At 46.1% G+C, this 27,143-nt stretch overlaps 1 protein-coding gene across 5 annotated transcripts in view; it reads right to left on the reverse strand.

Annotated features, from left to right (window-relative positions):
* Window positions 1–27,143, reverse strand: part of RFTN1 (raftlin, lipid raft linker 1) — a 163,627-nt gene that overhangs the window by 54,032 nt on the left and 82,452 nt on the right. For all 5 annotated transcript variants that reach the window (XM_037524760.2, XM_037524771.2, XM_037524764.2 and 2 more), the window contains exon 4: window positions 21,875–21,983. In XM_037524760.2, the coding sequence (XP_037380657.1) occupies window positions 21,875–21,983 (109 nt within the window). The remainder of the gene's footprint in view (window positions 1–21,874; window positions 21,984–27,143) is intronic.

A 27,143-nucleotide genomic window follows, 5' to 3' on the forward strand; every position in this document is an offset into this window, starting at 1 on the left:
GAAAGGGTAACATGTTCTACCCTTCTCACACTGTCTATGCTTACTGTGAGGGGCAATTGCTGCCTTTAAATTCGTGCAGGGCAGAGGCAGAGGGCAAAGGTGCTCCTTTATTCTTCTCTTCTAGTGGGATGATTTGTGAGAGGCTTAGGAAATGCTAAAAGAGCTGGAGAAATGTAAACCCCCTTACAAACAAAAAGGAATGGGAGAGTCCAGAATTCTGGTGGGAGGGCCAGAACGGTCCTTTGGTGGCCCTGGTCAGGGAAGGCATTTCTGACAGGAGGTTTATTGGTCTTCATTATCTATGCGGACTCTGTTTTTTAACTCAGTGCCTATTACTTACAAGGTATTGAAAATGTAGTGCATGGGGTTAGAAATCAGCAGGGCTAAGAGAGCGTGCTCTTAACTCCCTTCCTCCAAACATAGTCAACCAGCTTTTGGTACCTCCTGGAAACCAACCCAAAAAGATCCTCAGCAGATAACAAAATTCAAAATTCAAGATGCAAAAGGGAAGTGACCAAGAAAAGGCCTTTCTATGGGGAGCACCAGCCTGGCACCTCAAAGAGCAGCCAAGGAGTCAGCAGGGCAGGGCCAAAGCTGGACCTTATGGAGACCTGAAGTCTCTAGCTCTATTGGGACACTTTCTCCAAGATTTGTCCCTTCTTTGTTAGCATCAATCTTTCTTATCCAGTGCCAATTTTTGCCATGTGGCAGAAAACATGGTCATTGCCAACTTCTGAGTTTTCCTGCATATAGTTCAGCCCCTGGAGACAGACTGTCCAAACTTCCTGATAATACACAGTCAAAGATGCCAGGGAAGGGGTCTGATTGGTGAATGGCCCAGCTTAGGTCTGTTGTGCATTTTTGGGTGAATCCGCTTTGGCCAAGGTCCGGGGGTTCCCACAGAAATCATCACTGGATTGTGGGAACAAAGCAGCTATCAGAGATGAGGACTTTTAGGGCGGACAAAATAAATATTTAAATATTTATTGTGTAAATACATCATCTGATGTGATCCTGCAGGGGAGGAGGAGGGAGAGGGGTCAGAGGGAGGGAGGGAGGAGCACAGGGGACTGAGGTGATGGTGCACAGGTGCCTTGGGGAAGGAAACTATGGGGACTACACCTGAGGGGGCGGGGGGAAGCAAACATTGTTTAAAAATGAACAGTGATGTAAAAATATATATAAATAAAAAAATCATGTGATTGTGAAATAAAATGTGAAATGTATTTAGTTCTCCTAAGTATTAAAAACGAAGAAGAGACTCTAAGTTATGTTTCTATATGGCAACGCCAAACATGAAGTGAGCAAGTTCCTACCTATTACAATGAGGTGGATAAGCTTTGGTCTAAGAGGTTCCTGCATCGGTCCTCTAAGGTATTTTATCTGTACGGACAATTCTTCTACCTCACTCACTCTTGGTATATCTTATCAAGTCTGCTTACGATTTTATTTTTTTTTTCCTCCCAGCTTTATATGCAGTTTAATTGAGGCCTGTTTTGAGCCTACTTTCTGGAATCACTGTCCAAGCCTCAATGATTCCACTACAAGGAGCAGCTGGCACAGTTGATGGACACCCAGGTAGGAGGTGCACAGGAAGGAGGGGGATGCATGGAAGCAGACAGTGTCGCCTCTGGCAGACTTTCACTGGCCCTGCAAGTCCCCGGCCCCCCTCAGCATGTGTCCAGCAGAACTGAGCACGTGTGCGGTGACCTGCACTCAAGCCAGGATCCTGGAGCAAAGGCCAAAGCTCAGGAGAGTTGTCCTCATCCAGGTAGGAGCACAGAGGGAAAGACCTGGCAGGAGAACTCGCCACGGCTGCAAGACCCCCAGGCGTCCACTAAATACCAGAGCACACCCAGAGGAAACGGGAAAATCAAATCTCAAAATGTTATGTCAGCTAAGCATTTTTTTAAAATATTTATTTATTTATGCATACAAGAGCTGGGGTACAGGCCAGAGATGCAGGGGGTAAGAGGATTCACCAGAGACAGAGTGGGGAACAGAACAGGCAGACTGACTGAAACACTCCTGAGGGGAGCAGCGGGCGAGTCAGGAGAGGTCTGCTGCGCCATAAGGGTATCTCCCTGGCTCGCCGGGGGTCAAACTCGTGCTGCAGAGGCTGCGGATTGCTTCACAGTGTGGTGCTTAACCCCGTGCACTATCAGGGAGGCCAGAGACTTTCATCATACGCTCCAGGCTGAGTCTAAGGATGTGTACTAGACTTCATGGTTGGCTTGTCTTGTGGCTGCCTAAATCCATAGTTGGTAAAATAACCTTGCCTACAGGTGAACGCATGGACATACAGACGTGGGCTGGGGGAAGGCTCCCATAGGAACAAGGGTAGTAAAGGCAGAGAGATAAGGAAATGTAAGTCACTTTGAGAAGAGTGAATGTCTAGTGTGCTCACCCGACATCCACAATCACAAGAGCCTCCACTTACTGGGAGTTACCAAGTGCCAAACACTGTTTTAAGGACTTTACATGGATTAGCTCATTTAATCCTTAAAATAACAAAAACAATATGTATTTGTTTTTAATCCTCATGTAAAGATTCTAGCCCATAATCCCACTGTGGTGGGGGCAAATGGGGGCTTCCAATACACCAACAAGCAATTTTCTGACACCAGCTGGATATCTTACAACCACCACAATTCTGACATTATCCTCCCAGACCTATCAGATCCCACAGTCTTACAAGCCTGATCCCTCCACCTCTCCTGTGCTGCTGACCAACCACAGACTGCAGGTTCCAAAGCCCTCCCTCCTGGGCCCCCGTCATTTGCTAGAGTGGCTCCCAGAACCCAGAGAAATGCTTTAGTTACTAGATCACTGTGTTAATAGAAGAGGTGCAACTCAGGAACAGCCAGATGAAAGAGATGCAGAGGGCAAGACATGGGGAAACGCAGAGACCCCAGATCCGTCCAGAAGGGCATTCTGCCCGCCTCCCCATGTGTTCACCAGCCTGGATACACTCCGAACCCCGTCCTTTTGGGTTTTCATGGAAACTTCATTACACAGGCATGATTAATTAAATCATTAGCCATTGGTGATGGATTCACCCTTCAGTCTCTCTCCTTTCCCTGATGTCAAGGGGTAGGACTGAAAGTTTCAACTCTCCAATCACAAGACTGGCTCTCTTGGCATGCCATTAACACAAAGAAGGCGCTTTTACTGCTCTCACTTCGTAAATCTCGAGAGATTTAGGAGCTGTGCCAGAAACAGGAACAAAGACCAAATATTATTTCTTATTCTAAATCGCAATATTGCACAATATTACAGATCAGAAAATGGTGGCACAGAGAGACGGGGCGACGTGCCCAAGGTCACACAGCAAGCAATGGAAGGCCAGATTCAAACCTGGGCAGTTTGGTGCCAGAGTCCACATTCCCACCTATCAACCCTGCCCAGCATTGCATTTGCTAGAATATACCCCAAGATTTAATATCGTGAAATGCTTTCACTGATTCTGCAGGGTCTCCGTCTGGCTTTCATCAGTTTATCCCACACAAGTTTTGAAACAGCCAATAAATGACTTCAAGTGAGGAACATTTACTGGGGATCACACAGCAGGAAAGGGGCAGAAACTGCCCTGAGACACACGGGGGTCCTGATTTTACGGCTGATCACCAGGGTGGGGTGCATGGCATAGAAACAGGATATTGGCTGGACTGGGAGGTTTTCTAGCCCAGGTTTCAGGGGCTTTACCTGATCTCATGTTTATTTCCCCCCCACGAGCTCCCCCTGGCCCCAACCACCACCTCCACAAAGGAAAGCACATCCTAACTAGTCAGGTTTTCAACAACAGGACGGTAACAAACAAGGACCAGGTTAACCCAGTAACACAAACAAGGACCAAGTTCCAGGGACCCTGTGAGGATACTAACCAGGGCTAAATCTTGAAGTATGCTGTTGAATCTTGACTCTTTTAGAGTCTGGACTCTTTGGTCCATGAACAATGAGATGTCATCATGGTTTCCGAACAGCAGTGACATAATCAGGCCTATCCTGGGAAAATGCATCTCTGCACAGGATGTGGTGTGCACTGCTGTGGGGCAGGCAGCCATGGAAGTGAGCCGGTGGGAGGCAGAGAGCGTGGCTGGGTGCCTGGGAGTAGCTGCAGAGCTGGTGGGAGAGGTCACAGGTGCCACAGCAGCCATGGGAAAGGATGTGAGAGGTGGATGGGAGACCTATAATAGAGCCAGCTATCTGCTGAGGAAAAGGTGAGACACCACAGGACTCTGCTGTGCTAAACAACAAAACTATCACCCAAGCAGGGGCACTTCAGAGAACAGATGCTGAAACTATCAATAATTATGCTCTGACGACAAGCATGTGCTGGGACTGACCGAGCAAGCCGAGACATACCAGTTAAACAAGACCACAGCGAAGACCCGGAGAGCTACTTACAAAGGTGCAGGAGACTGCTCTTGCTAAAGCTTCCCTGTACAGCATGTGGTCTTCTTCATCCCCTCCCTGCTGTACACGTACAGCCCTGGCATTCTCTGCCTGGCCTCTGCCATCAATGTCCAATCCACTCCATCCACTCAGGGTCACAAGAAAGGCTCCGGGTCTTCTGTCTAGATCGCTAGTGGCCACCCTGCTGGCTCTCCTGCAATCCTCCCATCTACCCCGGCCACTGTTTTAGCCTTCCTCGTACACACTCCTTTCCCTCACTCCACACTGATATCAGCGAGCAAAAGAAATCATTCCGTGTCCCTTGAATTCGTCTAGGCTGGCAAATAATCAAAGAAGCATTAGAAGATTGATAAGAGAAACAGCCAAAAAAGAAGCCTAATAACAACTTGGATACCTCTTCTACATGCTATCCCCAGCATGAGTGACTCACCCACACGCCCTCCATGACCATCTTAAATAGTTTAGCTAAAACAGAAGGACTCTGAAAGAGGACAGGAAAGATCGGTAAGGGAGGTTATGGGGAAGGCACAGTAGACAAAGGTATGTAGATTAAGTTCTGCCTTCTCCACCGAAAAGTGGTAAGAAGATGAGGTCTTTGGGTACAAAGTTTACGCGTAAGTATCTTTTTCTTTTCTTTTTTTTTTTTATAGAGGCATGTTTTCTTTCTTTCTTTCTTTCTTTGTTTGTTTTCGTTTATACATGCACTGGGTACAGTCAGAAGCGCGGGAGGGTGAGAGAATTCACCAGAGCCAGAGCGGGGAGCAGAGCAGGCAGAAGGACCGAAGTACACTGCTGAGGGGAGCAGCGGGCGGCAGGAGAGGTCCGCGCGCCATGTGGGACCCTCCTCCGGTGGCCTGGGAGCAGCCGGGGATCGAACCGGCGCCACAGAGGCTGCGAGCAGCTTCGCAAGCCAGCGCTCAACCTCTGCGCCACCGGGGAGGCCCGTAAGTATCTTTTTCAAAAGAAACTTCCACTCAGCCTTCAGAACCCTCCCACAAAATCAACCTTTTGTCAAAAAGGCCTATTTGGGGGCAGCAGTTTTTTGCTCCCCTGTGTGATGTTTACTGCTCTCCACCTTCACAAACCTTTACTCCTTCACCTTTCTAAATTCATTCCCATTAGGGGTCTTAGCACTTGGCTTGCAGATCCCACTGTTTGAGATGCTATTCCATGCAATCCCCTCATGACTGGATCACGGCCCCTCTTTCTATTTATACCTTCCCTGAAATCCCAGTCTGAAATGATCACTTAGGCATCCACCAGCATACCTCTTTGTTTAATTTTCATTCATTTTTTCCACAAATTCTCTTACTAATCTGTTTCCAACTTGAATGAGCACTCCATGAGGGCAGAAATGCTAGTTTGTTTCCTGCTATGTTCTCAGCATCTTATATATTCCTGGTACCTACTAACACAGGTATATAACACATCTTATATATTCCTGGTACCTACTAAGTGTTCAATTAATGCTGATAAAAGGAATGAATGGGTAAGAGACTGAGTTTGCAGAATCTGAGGTTACTCCCAAAGGAGAAACTATGGGGCCAATAATGTTTTACAAATACACTCATTTAAGATTTAGAAAATCTGCACTTCTTTGCAATTTGTATCATTTTAATGGGGGTGGGGAGAAGAGAAAGAGAAAAATTAAAAATTAAAAACCTAGAGAAATGAAGGGGTTGCAAGTCTAAAGGTACTTCTCAAAAAGGCAACACTGTTCAAATAAAATTATTTGCAGTGCCTGGACTTCCAATTTATCTCATAACAAACCAGGTCAGTATTCCCCTCAGGGAAAAAAAATACACACCCATAGACAATTTGTTAATATCAGTACTTCTTACCAACATAAAAAAAAGCCTCATAACTGGGCATTTCACTGTGCCTTCTTTCATAAAAGTACTAAGATGAGACAATGCATTTCCTAAGAATAAAAAAAAAAAAAAAAACAACACCATCCAGCTAGAATCCACAATCCTGGAGCTGCTGAAGTTGATAATCTCAATTTTTAATTCTGGTGATACCACTAACCCTGCAATTACAAGTTCAGGACAAAGTACCTCAAGGACTTATTAAAACTGCCTGGGAATGTTCTGGAAAACCAGTTTTAGAGTCTTCATGGAACTCAAAATTCAGCACCACAGTAAAATGATTAAGGCAAAAGAACATAAGTTTAAAGAGCTTTAACCAGGAGCAGATGTTTCCCTTCACACCACACTGCTTTAACATCAGAATTCATGACTTTTTTTCTCTCCACCGTTCCCTGATTTACATAGGCTTCCAAAACATTAATGAAAGGCACTTTAACAAAATGTTGAGCTGATGCGGTTGGACCAGTGCTATTCTGGTTTTAACCCTTGGTTAAAACCCCTTTTCTATTCCCATGACTGTAGACCAACAAAAATATAACATGGTCATAAATGGCATTTCAAACTCCCATGATAAACAGAGCAGTTAAACTAAGTACTAGGGGATGGTTTTCATTACAATGTGCTAGAGAAATGAATGTTTTATTGTTTTTTTGTAAATACCCTGGAGAAGCCTGGGATGCTTTTTCTGGAAGATGGAAATGATTTGAGAGCATTTCAGATCTCATGGAGATATGTGATCTCATTGTGTAACAACCAGGGTGTTTTGGGGAAGGAAGACTTGGCATTTCCAACTGTTAAGAATTACACTTGAAGATTATTTTCAATGTCCAATGATTTTTCTTTTCCATACTCACCTTATTTTCACTTTTTGGCTTTCATTTTTATTTTTTATGTATTCTACTAGTCCTGCATGTTCTCAAAGCTCCCTCCCAATAAGATGAACTAAAAATGGACAGATCGTGTCTGATTCATGTACATGGCTGACTGTTTTCCTAAGATGGTCATAACAATATTTTACATCTTGCCAGATCTTCTAGAACTTTATACTTCCCCGTCAAAGGGTGGAATCTACCTCCCTCTGCTTGAGGGCCTTTGTGGTGGTCTCAACCAATGAGTACAGTGAAGAGAAAGCTATGTGACTTTTGAGATCTGGTCCAAAAAAATTCATGAACTTCCATGCCTTGTTTCCTTGGGATGCTTGCTCTTAGAATCTACTCATCATATTTTGAGGAAGCTAACTAGCCTATGGAAAGGACTCTAATTTGCCATGAGAGGGTGCCATCTTGAAAGTGGAGTGCCAACCCTGTCCCTCCACCCCCCCAGTTACTAACAAGCCATCCCAACTGATAATGTGTGAGCAGAGACTAGCTGCCTCTGGCAAGTTCTGCCCAAGCTGTACATTTATGAGCAAAATAAATGATGGTTGTTATTTTAAACCATTGTTTTGGGGTGGTTTGTAACAAAGCAATAGACATCCTCCTAAAATATACTGTAGTCCTCACTAATTCATACCCATGGGAAGACACCAGACAGCAGTAGTTTCTTAGAGTAAAATCCACAACCCTTCCTAAAAAATAGTTAGCAGCACTCTCAAATATGCAGAAATGTACACAAGAATAACACACATACTTCCAAGGAGACCTGCTCTAATGAAGAGGTAAGAACAGTTTGCAATTAGCCTCTCAATTTGTGATGATGCATCCAAACTGCAGGGACAAGCAGGTCCTCTGAGGTAAGCACTGTCCCTGTAGCCTGCCTCCCATTATCAATCCACTGAGCAAACTTGTAGGCAAACTGAGGTTCAGTTCTTGTTTACCACACGTTACAAACATGCAGAACATGAATTAATGATGATGTTTTCCTATTCAAGCGCCCACATTCCCAGACAGCATCATAATCAGAAAGGGTCACAGAAACCCCCGTGCCTGAAGCTTAGGGAAATGATCCAGTGTTGTTCCTAAGGCATCGTGAAGGGAATCTTCACCACCCTCTGGGGAGCGCCTCAGAAGTTAGTCAGAGAAGCAACTACATCTCTCACTCAAAATGAGAAGTCACTGAAGTAAAGTTTTACAGCACGTGAATGTGGAATAGCTCCACCAAAAGCTAACTTCACTTCTACCAAGAATATATTAAATATTTTCTTTAAAGTTTTTCCATCTCTTCAGGTATTTTTTTTTTTTTTTTTGCTGACATCTATTCCCTGTATCCTCCATTTTCCAACCCTTTTTCTTCTGACGATTTCTTTCTAAAAGTGCCTTTATTTGTGTTCTCCCAGTAACAGCCTTATAACCCCACCAATTACATCCCTATCACCACCGCCAATAATATCCCTACTTAGAGAAAATGTGGTGTCCACAATCTTGTGTCATCTGATGATGTTTTAGTCAATGACAGACCACATTTAAGGTGATCCCAATGGGAAGCACCACGTAGCTGAGGTGGGTAGTAGGCTAGACCACTTAGGTAAGCCAGTGCTTACCTCAGAGTACTTGCTTGTCCCTGCAGTTTGGATGCATCATCACAAATTGAGAGGCTAATTACACCTAGGTTTGTGTAATTACATTTGATGTTCACACAGCAACAAAACTACATAGGGACATATTTCAGAATATATCCCCATTGTTGAACAACATGTGACCGTATGTATACAATGGAATATTATTCAGCTCTAAAGAAAGAAGGAAATTTTGCCATTGGCAATGCCATGGATGGATCTGGAGGCATTGTGCTAAATGAAATAAGTCAGAGAAAGACAAATATTGTATGAATGCCCAGTTATATGTGAAATCTGAGAAAAGTCTCACTCACAGAAGCAGAGAGTAGAATGATGGTTACCAGGGACTAGGGGGGAGGGAAGAATGAGGAGATGTTGCTCAAAGGGTCCACATTTTCGGGCTTCCCTGGTGGCGCAGGGGGTTGGGCGCAGCGCTGTGAAGCAGTCTGCAGCCTCTGCAGCATGAGTTTGATCCCTGCAGGCCAGGGAGAAACCCACACAGTGCAGCAGACCTCTCCTGCCTCGCCCACTGCTCCCCTCAGCAGTGTATTTTGGTCAATCTGCCTGTTCTGCTCCCCGCTCTGTCTCTGGTGGATCCTCTCACTCACCTCCTGCATCTCTGGCCTGTACCCCAGCTCTTATAAGCATAAATAAATCTTTAAATAAAAAAGGGTCCACACTTTCAATTTTCAGATGAACAAGCTCCGGACAGTTAAATATATAGCATGGTGTCTAGTTAACAACACTGTATTGCATAATTGAAATTTTCTAAGAGAGTAGATGATTTTACCACACACACATATATCCACCACAGTTACTAGAGATTGCTAACTAATCTTACTAATCTTGTGGTAATCATTTCACAATATACACATATACGTAATCTTCACATTATACACTTTACACACACACACACAATGTTATTGTTCATTTCTATCTCAACAAACCTGGAAAAAACATCCCTACTAACCCCACCCATTGAATACCCCAGCCGTCCTGACAATAACATTACCACTGCCCACATTTCCCCAGTACCTTGTCAAGCTAGGAATGCTCCCATCAAACTAACAGAATGAAGATACAAATTGGAAAGCATTTATCAGATGGTGTAGATGGTTTAAACTATGTTGTGTTGGGCCTCCCTGCTGGCCTAGGAGTTAAGTCTCAGTGCTAAGGGCTGAGTTTGATCCCCAGCCAGGGAGCTGACCCACATAAGGTGCAGCAGACCTCTCCTGTCTCGCCCACTGCTCCCCTCAGCAGTGTGTTTTGGTGGATCTACCTGTTCCGCTCCCCACTATGTCTCTGGTGAATCCTCTCACCCCCCTGCACCTCTCACCTATACCCCAGTTCTTCTATGTGAAAAAAAAATCTATGTTGTCCTATTGCTTAGGTTAGATTTATAACAATTATCTATTAGAATACTTGGGTCCTTTGTCCAGACATACATATTTAAGATTTTAACAGCACCCACATAATGGTGATCAACCTACTTTTCAGTTTTTTAAGCACTTAAAAAGTGATTGAATTAGTAAGTGATTTAGTTGAGATTTTCTTCACTATTTTTTTCCATTGCAGTGTCAGAAGGCAATATTTATTTTCGACCTTAAAACAGTAAAGAAAAACTTGCTCAGAACAATTGCCCTTACAATGAACTCCAACTACAGCTATTAGTCAAAGAGGACACAAAAATAGAAACCAATCAACAAGCACTGATTTACTGGATGGGGAGCAGAGGGAAAACTAAGATGTGCTTAGTAAAATTCACCAACTGAGAGCATATGGTGCTAAAATTGAGCATGCTACCAGCATAAACCTGAACTAGTAATATAAACCTTTGATAACAGGGAGGAAATCATCCAAAACCATCAAGTCACAGAATATTAGAACTGTAGCAATTTTAGAGATTATTCATGGCAAAAGGCCTCATTCTACAGAAGAGAAAACCAAGAATTCAAGGAAGCAAAGTGCCCTACTTAAATGACTGCCTCGGTTATTAGTTAAGTAGCAGGTTTACTTTACTGGAATCAGGAGAAAATTCTGGAAGAGGGCTTTTAGTGTTTCAGAGTTCTCTTTGAGGAGGCCCAGCTCAGTAAATGAGTACTTGGCGTTAAGGTACATCTTCTCCTGCCTCCAGCCCCCAAGGCATTTCTAGACCTCAGGCTGATCCTAGCCGGATCCAGCGCATCCAGTGGGAATTCTCCCAAAGGCATAAAAGGGGAAAACCTTACCAGGTTGAAATGCTGCCACAAGCTCTCAAAACCCTCAGAGAAGATTCCACATAATCTCAGGCAATAAAAGTGAAACCTTCCAGTTCAGGGGGGAGGTACAGCAGGCAGCTTAACTGCCTGTCAGGACGAACTCCATTCCTCAGATGAGACACCCCACCCCCACATGCCTCAAGGTTCGTCCAAATTCCCACACTCATTATCCTTGCTGGATCCCAGACAAATCCGGCAGACAGGAGTCTCACGGAGTGGGAGAGCTCAGCACCTCTGAACATCACAGATGGGAGAGTTCAACCTGCGCTGTAAACACGTCAGCTGCCACATGTGTGCACTGACAGTGCATAATTAGCACTCAAAACATGTTCCAGCTCCTAAAAATACATACATGTATCTCTATGAAGACATGTGCTTCGGAAACTTTCCTGGTGATAACATCAAGTCCCATATTTGTAAACATGTCCAGGTAGACGTTGGGGGACACATACCCCTTAGGACTCACCTTCAGGGAAGGCTAACTCAACACGTTCCCACCACCCAAAAACCTGAAAGTCACTGTGACCGTGACTGCCAGGAGGGTACAGGAAATGTGCAAGTGCCTCTCTATTCAGGACTTTATGGTCCCTGCCTCACCTCTGCCAGCATCTGTTCTTAAGCAATTCTGCAACCTCGCAAGCCTCAGCCAGCCACACACTGTCGCACTTTCATCCCACAAATGTTCACAAAGCATCTATGACATGAGGACAGACACCTTTCTTAACATGGAAAAGTCAAGAAACTAAACATAAGAGATAAGTAAAAATGGTAATGTCTCTTAGGAGGCAGAAAGAGCTATAGGCAAAAGGGAAATTGTCCAGGGAATGGTTGGGTGGGCGTGGCAGGGGGTCTGCTGCCCCTAAGACCTGGATGGGCAGGGTGGGTGGCACAGCGAGAAGCCAAACTTGGGCAAAGCCCTGAAGGAGGTGCAAAAATCAGCCACACTGTTATCAGGGGGCAGAAGGTCCGTTACAGTCATCTCCTGGGATGTGACTGCCTCATGTGACAGGTAGATTCCCAGGCAGCCCCACGTACGCTCACCCCCTGTGCTCTGGGACCTGATATCACCTGCCTTTCCCCTCCACGGTTCTCTCTCAGCAAAGAGGGAACTGCTGGATACACACATGGCCTTTTTCAAAGTGTCACAACCCAAGGGCTCTGTCACTCCTTTTTGAAGGGCAGCATGCTTGCAGGGGAAACCCTTCATTGAGGCTGGTGGGGGAGGTTGACAGAATCCCAATCTGATGGGCTTGATTTTTGAAAAGGAGGGAAACCCATTTATGAGCAATTCAAAGTACTTCCTATATCTTGCAACAAAACTGTGGGTGCTGCAGTAAGCAATTTCTTAAAATTCACATTTAAAAAGCAAGGTAGGGGTTGTACACACAAAAGACACTGAACGGACAACAGTCACGTGACATTCACAGGCAGTGTTGAGTCAACGATACCATTTATAAAAGATCTCATTTATGTGAAGTTCAACACCAGGTGAAGCTAACCTTTGGTTGCAGAAATCAGAAAGAGGCCACCTTGGAGGTGACCGATGTGGCTGCAGGGAGGGCTCTGAGCTGGGTGCTGGTTACCAGGGGCGCACATTTGGGACAAGCTTGCTGACCTGGACCCTTAGGATCTGTGCACTCTCCTGCTTTGTGTTATCTTTATTAAAAAGAGACTTTTCTTTTTCCAAAGAGCAATTTTGTAAAAGGATGCATTACAGGGATTTCTCGATCATATATAAGCTGGATTAAAAAAAACAACAAAACAAAACCTATCCTAATGTTACATGAATGAGCAGTCAAGACTCAGGACTGAGTTTCTAGCCATAGCCTCATTCATGAATTTAAAAGTGCCGAATTCCAAACAGTGGGCATGAAATTAAATATGATGAGCCTGAAACCTGTGTTAATGCCCCTGAAGGTCACTCAGGTGATGAGAAAGACCCACGAAGGGGACAGTGCACAGAGTGTAGGAACAGAATCATTCCATGAAATGTGAACGCAGGAAAAGCACTATTTCCAAATTTATATACTTTTCTATTATTTAAAAGAATGCATATATAATCAATAATTCATATTAACAGAAATTTAATTACTCCAAATATATTCCTAAAGAGTTTTAGAGGAAAGTTGGCCCCAAACTGTCTTTTGGATCGTTTCACAGGGCAAATTTCTGCACTTGTCTCCAGCAGGCTGGATGCTGTTCCTTGCTCCTTGTGATTGACAAGAATCGTCCTCACAAATACGTCCTGTCAACTTAGAAAACATGAAAAATTGAAAACTGTTAAAATAAATGAATGCTGTGAAAGGAAGCTGTCCAGGACAGTGCCCACTAGCCACCTGGACAAAATTTTAAATCTTAATTTACATTTAAAAACTGCTGCAGTGTAATATATCTTTTGGTTAAACTCAACTTTATTTGTATAAATGTCACTTTGCTAAAAATTTAGTGTGCAAACTGATATGTGATACAGTGTAAAAGACACACTAGATTTCAAAGATTTGGTTTGTTTAAAAAAAAGTAAAATATTATATGTTGAAAGTTAACAGATGAAATATTGGATTAAATAAAATATATTACTAAAATTAATTTCACCCTTATTTTTTTAACACGGCTACTAGAAAATTTTAAGTTACACAGCAGGCTCAAATTATATTTCTATTGGACAGCACTGCCAAAGAATAAAATGCCACCTTTGATCAGCAAAGGGGAGAGATAAAAGAATGAGAAATCAAAGCTGGCAAAACTTATATATATATATATATATATATATATATATATATATATATATATATATATGAAAAGCTGATTAACAAGGATGGCAGAGGTCACCTGGGTGGGGCCTGAGGTGTGTCAGGGCATCCAAGAACCCGTGGTCAGATAAGCCTGGACCGGCCTGGGCACCAGCGCGAACGCTATCTACCACTCCATAGCTGTCAACAAATCCACTGACCTACTTTCTGCTGACTACATGTTACAAGATTGCTACATCTGTTATTAAAGAAGCAAGAAGAATGACAGAGGCGCTGAGCACGAGTCTTTCGAGATGACAAAAGAGAAGAGGGGGTTTTAAATTGCTCTGCTCCAAATCTCCTCTCCATGAAAGGTTCTGGAGGATTAGGAAAGGCAGTTACACTGAGTGTCTGCACAGAAAGACTTGTTTTAGTGTAACAAAAAAAAATACAAGAAAGGCCTTGACTTGTACATAACTATGGCAGTTCTGCACAGTTGGGGACAGTTTTAGGAACCCACTGTAAAAAACAGAGGACATGGTCCCCCCCAAGCCCCACGTGTAACTGCTTATGGCTGGCAAGGGGTCCCGGGGATTCTGGCTGACGTCTGCATTTTCCAAAGTCAGGTCCATGATATAAACAGGAATTTGGGGAAGAGAAGCAAGGGCAAAGTTCTTCACTGATACTTCAGAAATGCTGAGTTAAAATAAACTAGGTAAGCAGGTTTCTCTCTACAGTTTTTCAGAATCTCGACTCCTGGAAGGTGCATCATGACCCAGGAGGGTTTCCCCAACATCCCACTACAGAATTTCATCTTCTGAGGAGCTGCTTATGGAGGGGACACGTCCCCAGAGGTGTCTGGCTTCACCGTCCATCAAAAGGAACATTCTGTGTACTGTAAGCATGGCTCGGAGGCTCAGAGGCAACAGGGCTGGAATCCCATGGTTGCCCTGGTTTGTCTATCCATGACTCCTGGGCCTGTTTCTTGGGAGCAAGATACATTGCAGGTGCCCACGGCCACAGCATGTCCTGGGGAAGGAGTCACCCCCCCGTCACTCACCTTCAGGCATCCCCAAATGCCCGGCTCAGGCAAAGCAACAGGAACCTTAGCACACCAACCTCCTGCCAGGTGGGGGTGGAGGAGACATCACCTTCCCAAAGGCACAAAACCCACCCAGCAAGGAGGAAAGAGATTCCCCAGAGACAGCGTTAGGCCCAGGCCCACTTCTTCCTGGAACAAACCATTCTTGGGCACACAGGACCACCCCCTTCCCGTTCACTCTCTGTTTCCCCCCAGGCTTTTGCCTACTCCCCCATCTCCATAATAGTTTCTAATTCTTTGAATATGGGGTAATTTCTCTGCAGAGACCACAACAAAAAGCAGGCCTAACAGACGCAAGCTACCCGCAGCACCAACGACTGTGTACACTGAGACGCCTTTCTTAGCCGTCCCAAGGGAATATTTTCTCTGATTGAACCACAAGTTCCTTTATTATTATCTCCTATGGCAGATGCTCTGAGGGCCAAAAATTACATAAAACTTCAATGTCTTACATGCACAAGTTCTAGCCCCCCAATCAGATATTAAGATTCAGTTGTTTAATAAAATATGACATGAAGGAGAACAGTGAAGATTACTCAGCAAGCCCGCAGAAAGAAAACAAACATCTTAAAGTTGAAAGCTTAAAAACAACACGTCGGACCATCCTAGGAATTCCACAGGAACACACAAGTTCAGCAGGGTTAAGGGCAGTGGTTTTTAATTATGACCCAAAGACATTTTGGATCCAGCCTTATAAAAACATGCGCTGAGAGGGAAGAGGTGACCAAAACAGCTTCCACGGAGGCAGCCAGTGGGGACACCAGCGACGGCTACTTTTGGCGTTCAGTCTTCAGGGCACCAACTGGGTTGACGACCCCCCCGCCCCCCACCTCACTGATCACCCCGTGCCCTGTGCAAGACCTTCTCTGCACCTCCCTTCCTTGGTGGCTTCATCCACCACCAGTTTCAACAGCCATTTGTCAGCTGCAGTGTCCAGCCCAGCCCTGAGCTCCTGGACCACAGATAGGATGGCCTATTCCACAGTCTTTCTCATTCAGCAGAGGCCCCCTTTCAGCTGGCTACAGGAGCCTCACTTGTGTGGTCCCTCCCTCCTGCCCTGTTATCTGCTCCCTAGGCCAGCCCCGTGAGCTGGGTGACGGTGCTGAAATCCACCCACCTCTCACCTCCATCAGCCTGATGCCACCGCCTAAGCTGCACTAACTGTCATCCAAGACCCTCATGGCGACAGGGTCCTGCCTGTGTCCGCTCCTCTCCCCATCCAGGCGCCACCCTGCAGCCATTCCATCCTTTCCAAAATGTAAATTAGGTAACATTCTCTTCCAGTGCCTTTAGGATGGAGACCAAAATCCTGAGCCTGCCGTGGGCCCTGGACTTGAAAGTCTAACCAGCTTTCCCTCCTCACACACGCTCTCAATGTCCCATTCTCTGGGGTCCAGTCACAGTGGACTCCTACCTCTTTCTTGTTCAGACCAAGTATGCTCGGTCCCACCTCCTGGCTCCTGTCCATGCTCTTTGAGGCCCTTTCACCTCCAGGCTCCCCCTCCTGTTTTCCCCGCAGACCTGGGTGCAAACACCACTTCTTCACGGCCCACACGCCCTTCTCCCACGGCCAGCCGGGGTCATGGTCCCAGAGTTTATACCCATTTGTGCTTAGACCCCATCATGTGAATGTCCCCTCTGTGGCTGTGTCCTCTGGACAGAAGACTATGGGACAGCACTGGCTCACTAAGGTACCCCAGACAGTATACACAGGGGCCTTAGAGATCTCCCCAAAGAAATAAGAACACAGTCTGGCTCGCTAGTACTGGGTCTTGGCCAAGACAAGCACCGGCCCCCTCCTTCCCCTCAGGCTCAAATTAACTTCAGCTAACCTCTCTGGACAGAGCAGGAGACAGTGTGCCAGTGAAAACAGCAGAGGTCAGAGGAGCAAGACAGGCGGGGTGGGAGAGGCGTTTTATAAGCAAACAGAGGCCCCGAGGCAGTGGCCCCATGTACTTCCTCCACTATGAACATCTAAGACACCCCCTTTCTCTCCTCCCACCTCAAAAGAGCGGCTGTCCTGTCCCCCTCTGTGGGTCACCCAGCAGGACCCAGTTCTGCTGTCTATCATCTGTTGTCCCTTGTTCTTACAAGTGACCTACCGCGCACTTCAGCGACCTCCAGTTCCTCCCTCCCCTCTATGGCACAGTCTTAATGATCCTTCCCCTGTGTTTCTTTTTCATTCATTCATTCTCTCAACAAATAGCTATTAAGTGCTGGAGACACATCAGAGAACAGGACACCGCACCCTCCAGACGTGCCTCATGCCTCGTCCTCAGCCTCGGGTCTGCCCAGACCCAGCTCACATTTCCACACCGAGGGCACACTCATTGCCAGAACCACACACTCCTTCCTCTGCTCCCTCCAGATCTGCCTTTTTGAAAATGTCGCCATCCTCTTGGTTTGGGGGTAGATGGGTGTGCAGGGAGGAAAGGGAAGCCTTTTTAACATAATTTCCCTTTCACTCTGAATCGGCGCCTTGTGCTAATTAAAATTAGACTCTCTGCGAGGCACTTGTAGAAATGAGGTTCTGAATACTCAACAATCAGCCAGAAAGTAAATGATGAGTCATTTATATACCACAGGCAAAGTTTCAGAATCCTGGGGATTTGAGATATTGTTTCCTTCAAAGGAGTCAGAGATTTTCAAATGCTAGCCGGTCCCCTTCTGCTGCTGCTTCTCTCCTTTATTGAGGCGACACTGGATCACAACACTGCAGATGATGCAGAGATGCGGGTGGATGTCACCACATCATACCTGCCACCGGAGTCCCCCACCACCGTCCACTGGGCCGCCCACCTGCCCCTCGGCGACCTCCATGCTACAGTCAGACTTTCCGGGTTTGTTATTAGTTTGCATCTGTCTGACCCTTTGCCCTTTTTAATTAATTTTATTTTTGCATTTCTATGTCCCTGTCCCAGGCCACCCCACTCCCTGCATCTCTGCAGGAAACATGCCTGACCCCGTGAGCTCACTCGCTTTCCTGCAGTGAGAAGAGCCCGGCTTTCCAGGAGCAGTGTCCTTCTCCCTTGTCCATCCTGCTCTCCGGGCCCACAGGCGCGTTCTCGCCCTTGAGCCTTCATTCCAGGCTCCTGTTTACCCCTGAGCCCACTGTCCACCCGGTCCCTGCTTCTCCATTCCTCACTTTTCAAGAGTCTTTTTCTACACCACCCTCCCCCAAAACCTTCCTCTGGCCACCTGGCCACACAATTTTCCATTTCCTCCCAAACCTTGTGCCCTCTGAGCTCAGCCGCCCACCGTCGAGAGGGAGACACCACCGCCAGTGCGGCCTCTGAAACGGAAGCGCCGACCAGAGCTACTGAAAACTACACAGAAATGTTGTTCCAAACATATGAGCAACTTTCCCAAGAAGTGCCAGAGCACATAAAGTCACTGGGAAATGAACACGCAGGCTTTTCATTCTCTATCACGCTGTCTTCGGGACAGTCCTCTGGGAACCCTGAAGAACAGGAAATTCCGAGGGGCCCCACAAATCCACCAGCCACGCAAGACGGGCTCCGGAAGCACGTGGCAGGCTGAACCCCTGTCCCGAGGGAGTAGAGACGGGGCTCCGCTCCTGCAGCTGCCTGACTCCCGTCCCCGGAGCATTCGCTTCTAGGACTTGGAAAACACATTCTCTCCAAGTCTGCCCATAAATCTGCATTTTAAGCGCTCTGCGGTCCATAATACATAATTTCCATAAAGGGCCGGTGGGATGGCGCACAGCAGGAAACCAGAGGGAAAAACCCAAGGCAGTAGCCCAGATTTAATTTGACGGGCCAAAGTGCTCCGTAAATCATTAGACCATGATGAAAGAAGAACAAAACAGAATCATCTTTATAAAGGCCCCTCTGCCCTCCGGGATGAATGAAGATGGAGGGAGGCAGCAAATTGTGGCATCTTCAGCTAATTTTTCATGCACAGATACAAATGACTATTTTTCCTGCTAGCGAAACCGAATGCAATCTCCTCTCCTTCCTTCTATCCGCGTTCTCTCTCCAAAGGGTCTGCTCATTTAAAACATGCGGTAGAAAAATAAGACCGGGACATTGTTCTTATAGGGAAAAAAATCTAATCGCTCTGTGTTTTATTCCAATATGCAGAGAAGAATATGCGCTTCCCCCCATGATGGTACAATGACAAAATGAGTTAATTACCATCTCATCGTAAGACGGATCTACTTGTCATAGGAACAGGAGCCATTATTTCACACAAAATAATGACCCAGATAAAAAGTAATGACGGCAAGCCGTAGCCGCCAGTGGCACAGCTTCATTCTGGCCTAAGTGAATGGCAATTAACAAGTGTCACGCTACATATACACTTTCAATAGGAAGCGAGCTACTCATTAAATATTTGCTAAAAAAATACAAATGGCTTTTAGTATATTTCTTGCCGGGAAGCTCCTGTGGTCCTTTACCTGTGTGATGACAGAAAAATTTACACATGTGTCAAATCCTGCCATCGGGGGGACTAGCTGTTGATTCTACCGAGGGGCACCCCATTCCCCTCTGCTCTCTGCATGTGGATGTGGCATTTGCTCCAGAAACCACGTCCCACAACAGAGAAGAGGGACAGGGCTGGGGGGTCCTGTCCCATCTCTGAGACTCTCTTCTCCTGGTTGTCATGGCCACCAGCTGGGAAACTAAAGCCATCGCTGGCACAGACACCAGGCATGCTGGGTCCTTCCAAGTCCGGCTCTCATCCATGATAGACAGGGCAGGGGTGACTGTCGGTGCAAACTCAGCACCAGGGTTGTCCAAGGTGGGAAACTTTCCTCCACCCTGCTGACACTGACCATGAACGGGAAAGGAACAGTGGCGGGAGCGCTGGATACACGCTTGCAGACAACTTTGGGGTCAGACGTCCTCAGGGCTGAGCTGGCGTGTGAGGTGTCTCATCTGCCTGATGCAATCACTGTGCTGGTAGCCAGGACTATGGCAGGGGCAGCAGGGGCCACAGTAGGTTGGGAAGTATATGGTTTTCAACATGTCTATTAAAGGATTTTTATACAAACACAGAACCGGCCAGTGTCAATGACTAATTCTACTAAATATTGAAGGAACCCTCGGATACCAATGTACACACACACACACACACACACACACACACACACACACAGTATCAGTATATTTCTTCCTGGGACACTCCTGTGGTCCTCACAATCGGTGTGCGCATGGAAGGAGGAGAACAGTGGGACAGGAGTAAAAGTTAAATACAAAACTGGCTGAAGTCCTTTAGGGCACACAAACAATAACTCCTCTGTTGGATAAATGCCCACCAACACACACCATAACACACGGCATCCAAGCGTCCACTATCCAGCCTGCTGTCTCCTTCAGGCTCAACGTGGGCACAAGGTTAGGGGTCAGTCATGCAGTGAGGGGGTTTGGTTAAGACAAACGTGTCAAATGACATGTCTGTACAAGAGCTGAGCTGAAGCATGGGCAGAGGCTCATGTCCCCATCTTTCCCACTTTCCCCTAAATATTCCAAGCATCTGAGTCTCAATTACACCCTGCTTCTCAGATCATGGCGCAAATTCTACCTCTGGCCAGTTCTCATCCGATGTATTAGAATATTTGAAGTGCAGCAATCCAGAGAAGATGGCCCTATTCATAGAGACGCCTGTACAGGTTATATCAACCCCTGTGTTCTCAGGCTTACACACGTGTGAGCAAAAACCACTCTCCCTTCATTTCTTAAGTAATGAGCTAAATTTTACCAGGATAGAAAGTCTCCATCGTCCTAGTAAGATTATTTGAAATTTGTGCCTAAGAGTCCATCTGATTCCTAGTCTACCCTGCGCCCCCAAAACGGGTGGTCATTCCCAAGGCCTTGTTGGGCCCGAACAAATACTCAACCCAAGGGGAAGGCAGGGGGCAAGACAAGCAATAAAGAATTGGGGTGTTAAAAGGACACACTAATGCTTTCCCTCTCTTGCAAAATTGTTCTCAACCCCTCCCCTCACTGCTTTAACGGCTGAGTCCTGGTCCTCTCCCCTCCCCCCTACAGCCCCTCCCTCTCTTCCCAGAAGCCCCTCAGGTCCCCACCCTGTTCCAGCATAAGCCCATGGCCAAAGAGTCTTCCTCGTCCTTTCGTCTCAGCTCCAGCACCTCCCGGATGCCCACACCACACAGCATCCCTGGCTTCCCAGCCGGCTCTTCCTGGGGCAGCTCATCACGCTCATTCACACTCATCACACTGTGAGGACGGGAGGGCAGGGGGCACGGCTATTTTATTCTCTGTAACCCGGCACTGAGCGCTATTTCTGGCTGAACGCTGACAGTCCATGATGGCTACTAATGAATCCACTAATTGACTGATTGGGTCTCAGGCAGACTATAATCACCCCTGCAAGAGGGGGTAAGGGAGAACGAGGTAAACATTTAGCCATGAAATTAGCCCCAGTTTGGGCAAGGACATTCCTTCTGTGGTATATGTCGCTCTACTGAAACTCAAGTGGATGCTACAATCAGCAGAAAACCTCATATGGCATGAAGAGACGTTCAAAATCAGACCCATTTCTGGGCAGAAAACGAATGCCCTGTACTTAGGCAGTTTTCCCCGGTATAATCACATGCCAGTGGCCACAGGACTCTGGTGTGCTCTCACACTAGGGAAGGAAGTGGGCTTGTGGAAATTAAGACCCACAGGACAAGTAGAAGGTGGGATTTAGGGGGTTCATACCACCTTAAGCTTTTGAGAACAGCTCTGGCAGTGGGCGGGAAGGCCCGTAGCTATTAATACCATACAAGCCTTAAAAGACAGAGTCCGGAGTCCCACCAGCCTGGGAGGCAGTGGGAACACCTGGTTCCAGAGTCAATTCCAGTGCAAGCGATATGTGGGAGGGGGCTGCTCAAGGCCCCCGGGCCAAAGGAGGCGCTGCCTCCCGCCCAGGCCTGTGGAGTGGAGTGATCTGTCCTGAGGCAGCCCCGGCATGTTCACTCAGGAGAAAGCTCTACAAACCCATTCAATCATTCAGTCCCATCTGACTGCAGGGCTCACCTCCTTAACAAACTCTGGGATGATTTTCTGGCCTGCCAGGAGGCTCAAGGAGGAAGAGCAATCGAGTTCCAAGATATAGCCTTCATTGTGAAGATCAGTTTTCTGAGATCTGAAGAGAGGAGAAAAAGCAGATACACACAAGTTAACATTGCATAATACACACACAAAAAAAATCATTGGTGTTTAATGGAACCCTAATTCTTTCCTGAAAGTAAGTGCCAAAAAATGTCCTGCTGGAAATTAATTTTATGGTAAACAACTCAAGTAATACCAGGAAATTTGCATCATGGAGAGACCTCCTAGACATACCAGCAGTTAAAACATATCAGTATAAAATGAGAGGTTTGGCACAACATGGCTTATACATTAAACCACTCACATACATTCACACATACACACTCACATACCCCTTACTCATACACACACACTCATATATCCCTCCCTCACACCAGACACACACACGCACAAACACACATACTCCAATAATGAAGATATCCCACTGGTTTCGATTTGCCTGGACAGAGAAAAAGAACCAGCAAAACACACACCAAACCACACAGCAATTACCTCTGGGGACAGAGGGGGAGAGGGTCTGTGTAGGAACCATTTTTGTGGGGGATGGGGTGGTGTCCCAAGGTGACTTACACTGTATCTCTCATTGTATTTCACTTTCTTTGAAGAGATTATATCCCTACATGACTTTGAACACTAATAATTAATTTTTAAAAGACTTTAAAGGGGTCAACATGCACAGAGACCAACCCTATAAAACCTATCAAAATGAAAGATGCATTAAAAAACAAAAAAAGGGGGCTCCCTGGTGGCGCAGCGGTTGAGTGCTGGGTTGCGAAGCTGCCCGCGGCCTCTACAGCGCCGGCTCAATCCCCGGCCGCTGGGCGAGGGTCCCACATGGTGCACAGACCTCTCCTGCTGCCCGCTGCTCCCCTCAGCAGTGTACTTCGCCAGTCTGCCTGTTCTGCTCCCCGCTCTGGCTCTGGTGAATTCTCTCACCCTCCCGTGCTTCTGACTATACCCAGTGCTTGTATAAATAAATAAATAAATATTCAAAAAAACAAAACAAAACAAAAAAAATAGTTAAATAAATAAATTTTGATCTACAAAAAAATGTATAAGCCAACTTGAGGAGAATTCTGGGAAAAGAGTGGATGTAAAGGGCTGTCTGAGGTGAACACAGTCTGAGCTGGGATGTGCCACCTCTTGTGTGGGTGTGGGAGGCTCTCCCCTCCCCACAGCACTGTGACCAGCCAGGAGACCCAGAGGCAAATGGTCTCAGAAGGACATTCCACCACTTTGTGCTGTTCCTGTGAGGGGTTCCCGTAGGACACCAACATGGGCCTGAGGAAATTCTGGCAGCTACGGGGCTGTGAGAATGTGCAGGTGACCCACTGGCTGAGTCAGGTGTCTGGCAAGAGGAAGCACGGTTGCAGTTAAGGGTCCACAGGCCAGTCTCTCTTCTGGGGGCTATTCCTCAGACTTAGGGGCCAGGGCCCTGGGCTCTGTCCAGGACTCACACCACAACACAGCCCCCCTCCACTGGGGAGGGCTGAGCAGGCCCTGCCAGGCACCTATGAATAGCTCTACCAGGGATGGTTCTGCCAGTCCCTCCGTGAGCTTGCTCTAGCCAGAAAATTCTTAAAGTTTCACACTGAACTATTGAGACACACATATTTTTTAAATGAATTTCTAAGACTCTTTTATATCATTAAAAGCAATTTATGCTACCATGAACCATCTGGGTATGATTTACATGAAATTCAAAAGTGAAAAATTAAAGAGGATTTGGTTCTCCCCAGGTGTGTAATTTTGACGGAGTAAGCATGCTTTAATTTCATCTCTCCTTCCAACACATCCTTTCAGGAGTAGGGACTGAGTCATGTGTTTTTGAATTTTTTAACTGCTTTCAACTGGTCAAGATGGAGTAAACTAATTATAAACAAATAAACCTGTGCTAAACCCCAGTCTTCTTGCCTCGAAACTTCACCAGAAAAAGCAAAGGGAGAGATAAAAACAAACCCTAGAAATCTGACTGTCGATTTGAGGTTACCAGAAGGGGATGAAAGAGGTGGGGGTAAAGGGAGCAGAGTCTTGATGGCCTAGGGGAGAGGACCGACCAGCGGTGCCTTGGTGGTGGGTGTGATGTGAACCAATGTTACCTCAATAAATAGAGTTAAAAAGAAAACTTTCCCAGAGACTAGACTCATGTTTTCATTTTGTCACCATGTTTTCACTCCCCCCTACCCCTAACAAAGAGATATTAATAAGAACTAAAGCAGAAGATTCCAGACTTCTGAAAGAAAAGACTTGGTCAAGACATATCGCTATAAGTACATCATCGTGTGGGAGCTCAAACAATAAAGACAGGGATGGGTGAAAGAGAGTTCTCAAATGCGAAATCCCAGCTGTGCTGTCCCATGGAGACTACTGCCAGACTGTGTGAGATTATTCATAAGTGCCCACTGAGATTTTAAATGGTTAGGTTGAAAAAGAGTAATCATTTTACATAAGTGAACACTGTGTCCAGTAAGATGCCCATAAAACACATGGAGGGAAGATGAATCTGTCTAGAAGCAACTTAAGAGTCCAGACTCATAAGAAATAATCATTAGTACAAGTTTGAATAACTACCACCTTTGGTTCTGGAATAAGAAGTCCTAGGCAAAGGAAGGCAGCTCTGGTTCATTTCATCAGATAATTAGCTCAGTTACATCTGAACTGAAAGGAGCACAAAAGATCAACAAAAATGGGCATTATTACAAATTTTCTAGATGAACCATGAAAAAATCACATCTCGGTCTATGGTCTCTTGGAAGAGCTCCAATGCATATTGGGGAAATAAATGAGATTCCTCCTCCCCTTTAAGAACTACGTATCCATTTTTAAATGAAAGGACTGTAGCACTGACGAATGATTGAAAGGGAGAGAAAGTGGTAAAGACCCCTGAATCCTCTGAAGACAGAGCTGGCTGCTTGATTGTTGAAGTTTGCACTCCATGAGGATGCAGGGTGAGAGCTGGGTGAAGGCACAGTCACATAAGAGGCCCTCTCCCTGCTACCAACCCTATGAAAAACATCATCAAATCCACAGCAGCGCTTACCTATAAATAAGGCTGCCTGTAGGAGTTTTGGGGGTATGGGATGTGGGGTAGTAAACATGGCTACTGTGGTGAATATACCCTAAGGTGACCCCTCTCCCCCCGGGATCTCTACCTCCTAGAGTTCATGCTTTTGCACATGCCTCCCCTGGGTGGGACAGGAACAATGACTACTTTACACTCTAAGATTCCAGCTTCATACACTATAGCTAGAGACTCCCCTGGCCAATGGCCACAAGAATAAGGGATCTCAGTTCTACAGCTGCAAAGAGATGGATTTGGCCAAATGCAAAGCAAGAATGGAAGCAGATCTTTCCTCAGTTGAGCTTCTGGTGAGACCACAACCCCATGGCCTGATGAAATGGGGGCAGAGAACTCACATAAGCTACTGAAATTGAGGCAATAAATGGATATTGTTCTAAGGCACCACATTTGTGGGAATTTAATACAGAGTATAGAAAATTAATGCAGTTACTGAGAAAGGAGACAAGGCAGCTATAAACTCAAACAAGCCTCTCAGTGGTGGCTGGACCCATAAGATGCAGTCAGACACCTGAAACCAGCTTCTATCAGGCAGTCAGTGTTCCAGCCCCTGCAGTCAAGGATAGACAAACATCCCCTAGAAGAGGCCTAGGAGCTGCAAGGAACTACAGTAGAAGGGAACAGACCATCCACAATCAAGCAAGTTCCCAAAGAAGCAGCAGTAACTGGAACTCCCCAAATTTGTCACCCTCCTGGGAAGGAGGGAAAATACCACTTATGATTTCCCAAAGGCCACATCCTTGCTTCATCCTGGAAAAACATATGGGAAAACACCAAACTTCCCCTGAAAGCCCAGATGGTTTCCACTTCTGGAAAGGACAAGATTTGGATTTAAACAGAAAGACAAGAGAGGGAACAGAATGCATTCCTGGAGATGAAGTTAACTGCCAGCAAAAGCCTCCCTTATGTGGAAAGGAACACCAAATACTCTGAGATTAAATGCAGGCGCTCTGGGAAAAGCATTGTGAACAGTGAAACGTGCTCCCCCACTTTCCTGCTTACCCCACTCTATAATTTCCTCTAGATTTATTTATTTATTTTTTTAGATTTAATTTTTTGGAATATTTATTATTATTTATTTTTATACAAGAACTGGGGTACAGGCTAGAGGTGCGAGCACTCACCAGAGACAGAGTGGGAAACAGAACAGGCAGATGGACCGAAGTACACTGCTGAGGGGAGCAGTGGGTGAGACAGGAGAGGTCTGCCCCACCATGTGGGAATCTTCCTAGCCGGCTGGGAATCAAATCGGTGCTGCAGAGGCTGCAGACACCTTCACAGCGCTGCGTTCAACCGGCTGTGCCACCGGAGAGGCCCTCCTCTAGATTTATTGATTAAAGGTTGCAGGTTCTGGAGCTAAGAAGACATGGGTCATTAACTGGTTATGTGCCTTTGGCTCTTTATTTAAACTTTCTATGTCTGTTAAATGGGAATGTTCTGAGTAACTATCTCATAGCATTACTGTAAAGACTACATAAGACAAATGCCCATCATGCCCTCAGCCCAGAGTGTGGCAAGGATTTTGGGCTCAACAATTATTGGCTGCTGCTGATCTATTACTGTCATCTGTGAGTTTATTCTCTCCCTTTCTAGTGCTCTTCACAGTTCATCATTGCTCATTCACTCCACGAAGCCAAACACATTACTACTGTGTGCCACACACTATTCTTTGCATAAATCCAACAGCAGTGGCAAAATCCTGCCCTCGTGACACTTATAATCTGGTGGCGAGGGGCCAACAATAAACAATAAACATACAAGAGTATATAATAATGGTTAACTTTAAAGAAAAAAGAAATAGAGCATGGTACAGAGAATGGGGGGCGGGCCTGCAGTTTAATATAGTTGGTCAGTGAGGCCTCATTGAGAAGGTGACGTTTAGAATAAAGATCTATAGGAGGTGAGAGATTTGGCCAGGCTGGTCTCCAGGATAAAAGCTTCCAGGCAGAGGGAACAGCCAATGCAAAAGCCCTAAGCTGAGCTCATGCAGAGTGGGGCTGGAGCTCAGTGCACAAAGGGCAGGGGAGGAAGAAATGAAAAGCCAGAGAGCTGATGGGGAGCCAGACAACTCAGACCCCTCAGACCACAGTGAAGACTGTGGTATGAATGATAGGC

Source organism: Talpa occidentalis, unplaced genomic scaffold (assembly GCF_014898055.3).
Source record: "Talpa occidentalis isolate TD23 unplaced genomic scaffold, MPIMG_talOcc4v2.1 talOcc4.10, whole genome shotgun sequence".
Lineage (NCBI taxonomy): Eukaryota > Metazoa > Chordata > Mammalia > Eulipotyphla > Talpidae > Talpa > Talpa occidentalis.